Below are 13,084 nucleotides of genomic sequence, written 5' to 3' on the forward strand. Positions count from 1 at the left end.
TCTGAACGCTTAAGATAACATTTATACTCCATCACAAATCAATTGACCATAAATGTGAGGGTGTATTTGTGGGTTCTTAATTCTCTTCCATTCCAAAGATAAGACATCCATCCATCTGTATGTCTGTCTTTATGCCAGTACCATACTCTCTTGATTACTAATGCTGTGTAATAAGTTTTGAAATCAGAAAGTAAGAGTGAGATTTTGGTATCTGAGTGACAGTCGTCATAGAATTAGTTGGGAAGTATTCCCTCTTCTTTATTCTGGTCCCTCTTTCTTTTTTATTTAACTGTGTATCTTGGAGATTGTTCCTTCTCAACACATAATGAGAGCCCCTTTCCCTACCCTCCCACCCCCACTATAGAGAGTTCTGTAAGTGTCTGTTCAATTATTTTATTTACTTAACCTATTACTTAGTCAGGGACATTAAGCTTGTTTATGTCTTTTATTTTAAAGAATGCTGCAATGAATAATCTTGTATATAAGTCATTTTCCATCAATATGAGTCTGTCTGTAACTGAATTTTTAGAAGCGGAATTTCTAGGTCAACCTATGGCTCTGTATTTCACAAAAATACCAATTCTGACTTTTCTTGTGGAGGTGGGGAGTAGGAGGTAGAATGCTGGAGGGTAACATGCTGTACTCAGCTAGCTAGTCATTTTAGAAAGGGTTTCCTTAGCTTCTTTTTGTCATATGGCCTCACCAAGAATCAAACACCAAATTTACCCTGTAAATTTACCCTGTAAATAAACATTCCTATTTACCCTGTAAACATGGGGTTTTACTACCCAGGATACATATTTCTGTATGGATGAGAGCTTTTCACGCTGAGGAATAATGCTGTGAGTACAGCACATTTGTTGGAACTTAGGTCATTAAGAATGTTTTATAAATTCATATATTACACATTTTATTTTATTTTATTTTTTAGTTTTTAAGACAAAGTCTTCCTCTGTTGCCCAGGCCGGAGAGCAGTGGTGCAATCTGGGCTCACTATGACCTCCACCTCCTGGGCTCAAGTGATTCTCATGTCTCAGCCTCCAGAGTAGCTAGGATTACAGGCATGCACCACCATGCCCGACTAATTTTTGTATTTTTAGTAGAAACAGGGTTTCACCATGTTGACCATGCTGGCCTCGAACTCTTGGCCTGAAGTGATTGGCCCACCTTAGCCTCCAAAAGTGCTGGGATCCTTGTATTGGGTAAAAGATGAATATTGAGGGCTGCATGGTAGCTGATACCTGTAATCCCAGCACTTTGTGAGACAGACGGGAGGAGTGCTGGAGCCCAGGAGATTGAGGCTGCAGTGAGCTGTGATCGCGCCATCACACTTCAACCTAGGGATTACAGGCTTCAGTCACTGTGCCTGACCTGTACATTTTAATATTGTGCTTTCCTCTTTTAGCTATAGTATGAGGTTACATTTCAGAGTCATTGTTGTTAAGCATCTTAATAGTGATGAGGTTGAGTGAAAGTTACTTCTATTTCAAACACTGAAGAAAATTTTGTACAAATCTGTCACATTCCAAGCCCAGGACTGATTGTTTCATATACTTCTAATTTTACAATTTCTATTGTAGTCCAGTGTGAAAAAAGCCAGTATTAAAATACTGAAAAATTTTGATGAAGCGATAATTGTGGATGCGGCAAGTCTGGATCCGGAATCTTTGTATCAACGGACATATGCCGGGTAAGCTTAGCTCATGTGTAGAATTTTTACAAGTGTAAATAACTGCATCTTTTAAAATTTTTAAATTAAATTTTACATTTTTTTCTAATCTATTATTATATGCCCAGAGCTTTCACTTAGAGTGTGCAGTATAATGTGGTGGTTAAGTGTAAAGGCTCTGGAGTGACTTCCTGGGTTTTAATCTTGGCTCTGCTGCCGTTTATTGGCAAGCTGCTAACCTCTTGGTATCTCGGTTTTTTCATCTGTAAAATAAGAATAATAAAGTGAAAAGATGCCAACATCATTTACTCTGGGCTGCATAACTCATACTTGGAAAAATTATTTCTTTGAATTTAAGAATTAACTCGGTTGTTCATTTTAGCTTGTGATCAAAAGATAGTGATTTCTAGGACATGCCACTTACTAAAATTTACCACAGATCCAGTCAGAAAATCACTTTCTCTTCCCTAAAGGTGGCTTGATTAACATGTAAAGGTGTGTAAAGACTTGATTGCCCTACCCTGACCCATTCCCTAGTTCCCAGCAGTACCATGAAAAAGTGATTTCAAGATACTTAATTGCTTTCAGTAGAAAGTAACAGTGGTAGGCCAGGCGCAGTGGGTCATGCCTGTAATCCCAGCACTTTGGGAGGCTGAGGCAGGCAGATCACGAGGTCAGGAGATCGAGACCATCCTGGCTAACATGGTGAAACCCCGTCTCTACTAAAAAGACAAAAAGCTGGGCGTGGTGGCAGGCACCTGTAGTCCCAGCTACCTGGGAGACTGAGGCAGGAGAATGGCATGAACCCGGGAGGCAGAGCTTGCAGTGAGCAGAGATTGCGCCACTGCACTGCAGCCTGGGTGACAGAGCGAGACTCTGTCTCAAAAAAAAAAAAAAAGAAAAGAAAGTAACAATGGTATTGGGAGACTGAGGAGCCTGGAAAGTACTTGAAGGAAATAAAAGATTTGTTTGACCACACTGTATTTGGAAAGCCAGCTTCTTCAGCTGTGTTGCTTTGTATAGTGATCTTTAGTTCTTCTTTTAGAAAATAATGGACAAGGCCGGGCGCAGTGGCTCACGCCTGTAATCCCACCACTTTGGGAGGCTGAGGCGGGTGGATTACCTGAGCTCTGGAGTTAGAGACCAGCCTAGGCAACATGGTGAAACCCCATGTCTACTAAAATACAAAAAGCCGGGCGTGGCGGCGTGTGCCAATAGTCCCAGCTACTCAGGAGGCTGAGGCAGGAGAATTGCTAGAACGCGGGAGATCACGCCACTGCACTCCAGCCTGGGCGAGAGAGCAAGACTCTGTCTCAAAAATAATAATAATAAAATAAAAAATAATGGACAGTAAACCTAAAGGAGTTCATTCCCAAAGATGATGTTATTCTTAAGGAATGTTTCATTTATTTAAGACCTTACATAAAGTCTATCCATTGTGTGATGTTTCACTTCTGTAATTGTGTATGTGTGTAATGTAAATATATATGTTTTTGCTTTGTTTTTTTGAGACAGAGTCTCGCTCTGTCACCCAGGCTGGAATGCAGTGGTGCAGTCTCACTCTCTGCAACCTCTGTCACCCCAGGTTCAAGCGTTTCTCCTGCCTCAGCCTCCCAAGTAGCTGGGACTACATGCGTGTGCCACCACGCCCGGCTAATTTCTTGTATTTTCAGTAGAGACAGGGTTTCACCGTTCTAGCCAGGATGGTCTCGATCTCCTGACCTCATGATTCACCTGCCTTGGCCTCCCAAAGTGCTGCTATTACAGGCGTGAGCCATCACGCCCAGCATGTATTTTTTAAATGTATAAAAGGAAGCAGAAAAGAGAAGTGATCATTTTTCTTTATCTCTAAAGATTACCTTCGCCAGGCACAGTGGCTCACACTTGTAATCCCAGCACTTTGGGAGGCTGAGGCAGGCAGATCACTTGAGGTCAGGAGTTCAAAACCAGCCTGGCCAACATGGTGAAACCCTGTCTTTACTAAAAATAAATAAATAAAGATGGTTTTTAATATTTGTTTTAGTTTTGTGATTTTAGCATCTTCCTGAAATTTTTCTCAAGGCAAGTAAATTGTATCAATTGGTATATCAGCACCCATATATGAAATAACTTATTAGGAGGGTATCTTTAAAATAAGATCTACTTTGCCTGAAATAAACTGATATATTGATGTTCACAGAATTTTTCTTTTAACCAACTTGACAAATGCATTATTCTTGACCTCAAGTGATCCACCTTCCTCAGCCTCCCAAAGTGCTGGGATTACAGGCATGAGCCACCGCACCTAGCATTATTCTTATAAAAAATTAAATTTATAGTTAAGTTTAGTGTCCCCTTTGTTCATGTACCATTGCTTATTTTCTTCCGTTCCTACTCACAGTAATCATTCTTATGGTATGCATTTTTGTTTGCTTGTTTTTATATAATTGATATTACGCTCCATTCTGTACGTTGTACTTCCATTCACAGTGAGTTTTGGGCATTCCTACGTTCGTCTATACAGACTTACCTCATTTTAACTATACTGTAGTATTCCGTATATAATATTTATTATAATTCATAACTGTAGCAGAGTATCTCATAGTGTATGTGTTACTGTTTTGCCATTTTAGTATCAATGAGTATTTAAGTCATTTGCAGTTTTTCCCTCTTATACCCAGTATCACAAAGGATCTCCTTTTGTATGCTTCTTTGTACCAGGAAGCAGATTAAAAAAAATTTTTTTTTTTTAATTTTTGAAAAAAAATGAAATGAAGTCTCACTATGTTGCCCAGGCTGGTCTCAAACTTCTAGGCTCAAGCAGTCCTTCCATCTTGGCCTTCCAAAGCACTGGGGTTACAGGCATGAACCACCACGCCTGGCCCAGATTTTAAAATTTGATAGCTCTTACAATTTACTTTTTAAAGTATCTACATCATTTTATGTTCTCACCAGTCATTAATGAGAATACTTGAGACTTTTGGCTGGACACAGTGGCTCACGCCTGTAATCCCAGCACTTTGGGAGGCCGAGGCGGGCGGATCAAGGGATCAAGACCACCCTGGCCAACATGGTGAAACCCTGTCTCTACTAAAAATACAAAAATTAGCTGAGCATGGTGGTGCATGCCCGTAGTCCTAGCTACTCGGGAGGCTGAGGCAGGAGAATCACTTGAACCCGGGAGGCAGAGGTTGCAGTGAACTGAGATCGCACCACTGCACTCCAGCCTAGCAACAGAGTGAGATTCCGTCTCAGGAAAAAAAAAAAAAAACAAAACTTCAGACTTAATTGTTTTTCCAGTCTTAGGTTAAGATTGGGTTTCTTTTGGTATATCTCTTGATTGTTCAGGTTTTTTCCTTTATGAATTGACTATTCATCTCCTTTTCACATTATTTCTGTTGCGTGATTTTATTAGTGACTTGTTAAAATTCTGTATATTTCTTCAGCATGACACTTCATTATTCAAAAAAAAAATTCTGTACATGTTTCTCAATACTAATCATTGGTTGGTAATATCTTAAAAATAAGAACCTTACTGTATTTTTTGCTTTTGTTTTTTTTTTTTTGGAGACAGAGTCTTACTCTGTTGCCCAGGCTGGAGTGCAATGGTGTGATCTCAGCTCTCAGCTCACTGCAACTGCAACCTCTACCTCCCTGGTTCAAGCGATTCTCCTACCTTAGCCTCCTGAGTAGCTGGGATTACAGGCACCCACCACCACTCCCGGCTAATTTTTATATTTTTAGTAGAGACAGCATTTCACCATGTTGGCTAGGTCTCAAACTGCTGGCCTCAAGTGATCCGCCTGCCCTGGCCTCCCAAAGTACTGGGATTATAGGCATGAGCCACCACGCCCGGCTGCTTTTTGCTTTTTACCTTTGTTTTATAGTACTATAGTTTTAGTATAAACAAACATATATACACACAACTATGGCTTTATAATATATTTCAGTCACTATTAGAGCAAGGCCTACCTTTTGGCTGCTTCTTTGACAAAATTGTCTTGGCTATTCTTGTGCCTTTTTTCTTCTTTGTGAGTTTTAGAATTGTGAATTGCCTGTTGACTCACCATGTTTTGTAAACCGTTTGAGGATTTCTAATGGAATTGCACTCAAAGGTTATCTTGCTTTCTGTGCAGCAACGTTTTATTTCAAATAAGCCCTACTTTAAGTTACATAGGATGGCTGTAAATTGTGTTTCTGGCTTTCTAGATTTAGATGAATTCTCCTAAATTTAAAACTGATTGTTAGCGGTTATAGTCTTCTGTTCATCCTTGTTTAGGAAGATGACATTTGGAAGAGTCAGTGACTTGGGGCAATTCATCCGAGAATCTGAGCCTGAACCTGATGTAAAGAAATCAAAAGGTTTGTGATGTTTTTATACTTCATATTAAGCCTTTACTCACATTGACTGTAAGTCATTTGACTGTAACTCAAAGACCACTGAAGGTTTAAACTGTTTATTTTGTAAAATAACCACTGTATCTTTCACCTTGTGTTTATGGTCACAGGTAAGTACAAGGGCTTCATGTAGTCACATCTTTATGCAATTTCCTCTGAGTCAAAAGTTAGTGAACTTGCTTTGCCACTCCAGAAGGCACATGAATATGAAAAAGCATTGTCTGTTTTTTTATTTTATGGCAAAATACCCAACCTAAGTTGGACTTAATGTTTGAGACCCTTTATTTTATTAAATTGTTATATTTTTTCTTTTCTTTTTTTCCTTTTTTTTTTTTTTTTTAATAATTTTTTGAGACAGTTCTTGCTCTGTCACCTAGATTGGAGTGCAGTGGTCTGATCTCACCTCACTGCAACCTCTGCTTCCTAGGTTCTAGCGATTTTCCTGCCTCAGCCTCCTGAGTAGCTGGGACTACAGGTGCACATCACCACACCTGGCTGCTTTTTGTATTTTTAGCAGTGATGGGGTTTCACTACGTTGGCTAGGTTGGTCTCGTACTCCTGACCTCAAGCAATCCACCCGCCTTGGCGTCCCAAAGTGCTGGAATTACAGGTGTGAGCCACTGTGCCTGGCCTTATTAAATTATTTTTATTAAATTTCCTCAAGATTGATGAAAGTAATGAAATATACATAGAAAATAGACTGGATTAAGAAAATGTGGTACATATACACCATAGAATACTATGCAGCCATAAAGAAGGATGAGTTCATGTCCTTTGTAAGGACATGGATGAAGCTGGAAACCATCATTCTGAGCAAACTATCACAAGGACAGAAAACCAAACACCACATATTCTCACTCATAGGTGGGAATTGAACAATGAGAACACTTGGACACAGGATGGGGAACATCACACACCGGGGACTGTTGTGGGGTTGGGGGAGAGGGGAGGGATAGCATTAGGAGATATACCTAATGTAAATGATGAGTTAATGGGTGCAGCACACCAACCAACATGGCACGTGTATACATATGTAACAAAGCTGCACGTTGTGCACATGTACCTTGGAACTTAAAGTATAATAAATAAATAAATAAGAAATATATGTGGAAAATATTAATAGGTCAAAATTCAAATTGTTCGTTTCATCACAAGAGTAGCTTAGTCAAATCCAAGGGTTAGACACAGAAATCTTTTTTGTCAAGTGCATTCTTTGTGACTGATTTCAGTTTCTTCCTGGTTTACACAGGAAGATTTCAGAAACAAATGTGGATCCGTGAAAGATGATATCTAGAAGTTTTCAGTTTGGTTGAATTGACAGTATTGTCTTTAATTTTTGTAAGAAGAAAATACTCAATTTTGATAAGTACGTTTAAGATTAAGAGCTGTTGGCTGGACGCTGTGGCTCACGCCTGTAATCCCAGCACTTTGAGAAGCCAAGGCAGGTGGATCACGAGGTCAAGAGATCGTGACCATCCTGGCCAACACAGTGAAACCCCGTCTGTACTGAAAACACAGAAATTAGCCAGACTTGGTGGCATGTGCCTATGCAACCGCCTCCGGGTTTAAGCAATTCTGTTTTAGGCTCCCGAGTAGCTGGGATTATAGGCGCCATGGCTAATTTTTGCATTTTTAGTAGAGACAGGGTTTCACTACGTTGACCAGGCTGGTCTGGTCTCAAACTCCTGACCTCAGGTGATCCGCCTGCCTGGACCTCCCAAAGTGCTGGGATTATAGGCGTGATCCACCATGTCTGGCCATTTATCTTATTTTCTTTTTTTTTTTTTCCTGAGATGGAGTCTTGCTCTGTTGACCAGCGTTGGAGTGCAGTGGCATGATCCCAGCTCACTGTAACCTCTGCCTCCTGGGTTCAAGCAATTGTGCTGCCTCGGCCTTCCAAGTAGCTTGGATTACAGGCGCGCGCCACCACACCTGGCTAATTTTTGTATTTTTAGTGGAGACAGGGATTCATTATGTTGGCCAGGCTGGTCTCGAACTCCTAACCTCGTTATCTGTGCCCACCTCAGCCTCCCAAAGTGCTGAGGTTACAGGTGTGAGCCACTGCGCCCAGCCATCTTATTTTCTTTCTTCTTTTTTTTTTTTGGCATGGGGGACAGAGTCTAGCTCTGTTGCCAGGCTGGAGTGTAGAGGCATGATCTTGGCTCAGTGCAACCTCCACCTCCTGGGTTCAAGTGATTCTCCTGTAATCTCAGCCTCCCAAGTAGCTGGGATTACAGGTATGCACCACCAGGCCCAGCTAATTTTTGTATTTTTAGCAGAGATGGGGTTTCATCATGTTGACCAGGATGATCTCCATCTCCTGACCTTGTGATCCACCCACCTTGGTCTCCCAAAGTGCTGGGATTATAGGTGTGAGTCACCACACCTGGCCCATTTTATTTTCTTAATGCAACTATTATTTAGGTAATTAATTGCATCTCTTCATTTTGATGAATGATCTACTTTTTGGTCAGATATAAATTCGACAGAGTAAGCAAAAAATGCAACAATTATTGAAGTAATTTAAACCAAAAAAGGGCCTATTACCTAGTTGACTTTATCCAAATAATTACTTTTATTTCCTGTTTTGTCAGAGAAGTCTTAGGTACACTGTTGGGAAGAATCTTAAGACTGAAGGAAAATCTACACAGTTCATTCAGTAAATAATGTTTTGCTTTTCCTGAGTTTTGCTTTTCCTGAGTTAAGGAAAGGGAAAAAAATTGTGTATATGTTTTAAGTAAATGATTTTGAGTGCCTCTTTGTGTACTTGTATTCACACAGCAGGTTAGAAGATTCAGATCCTGCTTTCAAAAATTTGACAGTCTAGTAGTTATGTGCCTTTCTTTTTCTTCTTCTTCTTTTTTTTTTTGGAGACAGAGTCTTGCTCTGTTGCCCAGGCTGGAGTGCAATGGCGCGATCACGACTCACTGCAACCTCTGCTCCCCGGGTTCTAGCAATTATTCTGCCTCAGCCTCCCATGTAGCTGGGATTATAGGCACCTGCCACCACGCCTGGCTAATTTTTTGTATTTTTAGTAGAGATGGGGTTTTGCCATTTTGACCCTGCTGGCCTCAGACTCCTGGCCTCAAGTGATCTGCCCGCCTTAGCCTCCCAAAGTGCTGGGCTTACAGGCATGAGCTTGTATTGGATAAAAGAAGAATATTGGGGGCTGCATGATGGTTCATACCTGTAATCCCAGCTCTTTGTGAGACTGAGACGGGAGAAGTGTTGGAGCCCAGGAAGGTGAGGTTGCAGTGAATTGTGATTGTGCCATCACACTTCCACCTAAGTAATGGAGCAAGACCCTGTCTCTAAAAAACAAAACAAAATTTTTTTAAGGAATACTAGGAAGAGGTCAGCGGTGGTTTCAGAACAGAGGAAGTGCCAGATGACCTTTGTGAGGCATTGGCCAGGAAGAACTCTACAGTGTCTTTAGGCAGCTTCTGTCTATAAGGATAATGGAGTCTCCTCCCCGGTATTAATAGAAAATCTCTGAGCTGTTTTTTTTTTCCCCCCTGAGACGGAGTCTTGCTCTGTCGCCCAGGCTGGAGTGCTGTGGCGCAATCTTGGCTCACTGCAAGCTCCGCCTCCTGGGTTCACACCATGCTCCTGCGTCAGCCTCCCGAATAGCTGGCACTACAGGCATCGGCCACCACGCCCAGCTAATTTTTTTGTTACTTTCAGTAGAGACGGGGTTTCACCATGTCAGCCAGGATGGTCTCAATCTCCTGACCTCGTGATCTGCCCACCTCGGCCTCCCAAAGTACTGGAATTACAGGCGTGAGCCACTGTGCCCAGCCGGTTTTTTTTTTTTTTTTTTAAATCTGGCTTCATACCTCTGATAGCTCATGAAGAAGTGTTCCTGCTTCATACATATATGTGTTAGGTATAGCATAGGTGTTTGGTGTTCTGTTTGTTTCTGTTTGTTTTATATGAATTAAGGTGTATTATGAGCAGTTGAAGATAAACAGGAAATTTTTTCCCAAACCACTCTATCTGCTCGTTCTATTCATTCAGTCTCTTTATGTTATTCCTTCATTCATTCATTCTGTAGAACAATGGAGTGCCTACTATATGCATCTACTGTTCTGGGTCCTGGGGAAGAAAGCAAAGTTCCTGCTTTCATGGAACTTACATTATATTGGTAGAGACAGTAACAGATAAACAAATGCAGCCTGTGTACATGTGTTACATGAAAAGCAGGGTAGGGGGCTGGGAGAGAGTAGTAGGGAATGCTGTTTTCAAGTTGGTTGTCGGGAAAGGCCTCACTGAGGAGGTGGCATTTTTAGTAGACCTGAGCGCATTGGGGGCGTAAGCCCAGGCAGCAAGTGGAGGAAGAGTGTTCATGATGGAAGGAACAAGGACAGAGGCCCGAAGCTAGAGAGCGCAGCATGATCAAGGAACAGCAAGCCCCGTGTGGCTGGAATGGAGTGAGCAAAGGAATGAGCAGTAGAAGGTGAATGAGTTGGGAGGTCACCAGAGACCATGGCAAGGACTGGAAAGTGTCAGGGACACATTGGAATTTGGAGCAGGGAAATGATGGGATTTATGTTTTTAAGGGATTGCTGTATCAGCTATTTGAAAAATTAAGTGTAGGGCTTCAAGAATAGAAGCAGAGAAACAACATTCTTGCTGTAATCGTAGTCTAAGTAAGGGATGATGGTGGTGTGGATTAGGCTGGTAGTGGAAGACCAGTCCAGTTCAGGTTGTATTTGAGGGTAGAGGCAAAAACATTGTATTTCTACCAGCAAGCCCATCTATGAAGTTACTTGTATTATGTATTTGATTGAGATATGCCCACATAAACTAATGAATAGGAATGTCTGCAGTTGGGTTAAACACCCCCATATATCCTTCTTTTAATTCTTTTAATTGTCCAAACGTCTCTTTAAGTCAAAGTGTTTTTTGGTGGTGTAGGAGCCTAGGGATTGAATTATTCACTCAGAAGGCATTTGAGTGATTACTGTGTGCCAGGCACTATGCTGAATGCCAAGGATGTAAATAAGAGGGCATAGTCTCAGTCTGTTTTACTCCAGCTTGGTTCCTTTTTAATGACCCTGACTTGTTAAGCGCATATCAGTTAACCTACAGAATGTTTAATCTTCTGAAATTTCCTGGTTGTTATTTAGCTTATTTCTCTCTCCTTGACATTTCTTGTAAACTGGAAGTTACACCTATAGTCTTGATGATTCGTGTTACACATTTTAGATTAGAACACATGGGTGTGTTGTATATGGTGTTTTTGAAAGGCTTTCTATATATTGGTCTGTACATTAAAATATTGCCTGAATGGATACACGTAAAATTTAACAGTGATTACATTAGAGATGAGAAGAGGTGCCTTTTACTTTTCAATATACCCTTTTCCTCTGCTTTTTGAATTTTCTTGCCTTATGCATACTTTATTGCTTAATCGTCCACCTCATCTCTTCCCCTGTGGCTTCCTGTTGCATTTGGAATTAAATGTAGACTCTTTGCTGTGACCTGTGAATGTCCCTTGCTGGCCTCTATCACCTTACTTTGAACCACTCCTTTCATGGACTGAGCTCTCATTGGACTATCTTTTATTCTTTTGCTGACGTTTCTTCCCTTTGAGGGCCTCTGCAGTTGCTGTTTCATGACTGTGGCAAGCCCTGCCATGGCTTTCATGCAAGGATTGTTTCTCCTTCTCATTATCTCTTCAGAGAGGGACCTTTCCAACTCACATGATCTAAAATCCGTTGTATGTACCACTCACTACCACTTCTTTCTTTTCTTTTTCTTTTCCTTTTTTTTTTCTTTCTTTTTTTTTTTTTCTGAGACAGGGTCTTGCCCAGGCTGGAGTCACGACTCACTGCAGCCCCAACGTCTTGGGCTCAGATGATCCTTTCACCTCAGCCTCTCGAGTAGCTGGAACAGCAGGCACACACCACCACGCTTGGCTTATTATTTTACTTTTTGTAGAGATAGGGATTTGCCAAGGCTGGTCTCAAACTCCTACCTCAAGCAATGCACATCTCTCGGCCTCCCAAAGTGCTGGGATTACAGGAGTGAGCCACCACGCCCGGCCTATTTTCTTATTCACTGTCTGAAATTATCTTGTTCATTTATTTATATACTTGTTTATTTATCAGCTGGACATGGTGCCTCACACCTATAATCCCAATACTTTGGGAGGCTAGTTTGGAGAATTGGTTGAGCCCAGGACTTCAAGACCAGCCTGGGTAACAAAGTGAGACCCTGTCTATAAAAAATTGTTTAAAAATTAGCTGGGAGTGGTGGCACATGCCTGTAGTCCCAGCTACTTGGGAGGCTGAGGTGGGAGAATCACTTGGGCCCAGGAGGTCGAGGCGACAGTGAGCCTTAATCGTGCCACTACACTCTAGCCTAGTGACACAGTGAGACCCTGTGTCTAAAAAGTAAATAAAAGTAGTTTCTCTTTCATGACTAGAATATTACCTCTATAAGAGCAGTGAGTTTGTCTGTATTATTTGGCACTATATTTCCTGATTCCGAAATTATGCCTAGCACATGGTAAGTACTCCTTAAATATTTATTGATTGAATTAATTAATACTTAAGAATTTCATTTGGGATTTTCTGAGTGATAAGATTATGGATTATATTTATGTAAGAAAAAAATCATTTTTTAAACTTGGTTGCCCTTTGCCACACTGACATAGACACTATGTTTTCTTAGCTGGATTACTTGTGAGGATACTCACGGAGGCCATTCTCTTTTCAGTTCCCAAATAATTGATATTTCTTAGCATTTTCAAGCTCATGCAATTCTTAGATGATGTATCTGTGTATATCATCTCCTCATTCTACAAATATAGAAATTGAAGGCTGGGCACAGTGGCTCACGCCTGTAATCTCAGCAGTTTGCGAGACCAAGGCGAGAGGATCACTGAGGTCAGGAGTTCAAGACCAGCGTGGCCAACATGGTGAAGCCTCACCTCTATTAAAAATACAAAAATTGGCCGGGCGCGGTGGCTCAAGCCTGTAATCCCAGCACTTTGGGAGGCCGAGACGGGCGGATCACGAGGTCAGGAGATCG

General features: G+C 41.3%; 1 protein-coding gene across 1 annotated transcript in view; it reads left to right on the top strand.

The window, feature by feature from the left end:
• AKAP10 (A kinase (PRKA) anchor protein 10) overlaps positions 1 to 13,084 on the top strand; it is a gene marked incomplete at its 3' end in the record, with an annotated part of 86,428 nt that overhangs the window by 52,633 nt on the left and 20,711 nt on the right. Inside the window, exons 11-12 of the mRNA XM_011971266.1 lie at positions 1,581 to 1,690; positions 5,928 to 6,010. Coding sequence (XP_011826656.1) covers positions 1,581 to 1,690; positions 5,928 to 6,010 — 193 coding nt within the window. The remainder of the gene's footprint in view (positions 1 to 1,580; positions 1,691 to 5,927; positions 6,011 to 13,084) is intronic.

The sequence above is a fragment of the Mandrillus leucophaeus genome, unplaced genomic scaffold (assembly GCF_000951045.1).
Source record: "Mandrillus leucophaeus isolate KB7577 unplaced genomic scaffold, Mleu.le_1.0 Scaffold995, whole genome shotgun sequence".
NCBI classification, from domain to species: Eukaryota; Metazoa; Chordata; class Mammalia; order Primates; family Cercopithecidae; genus Mandrillus; species Mandrillus leucophaeus.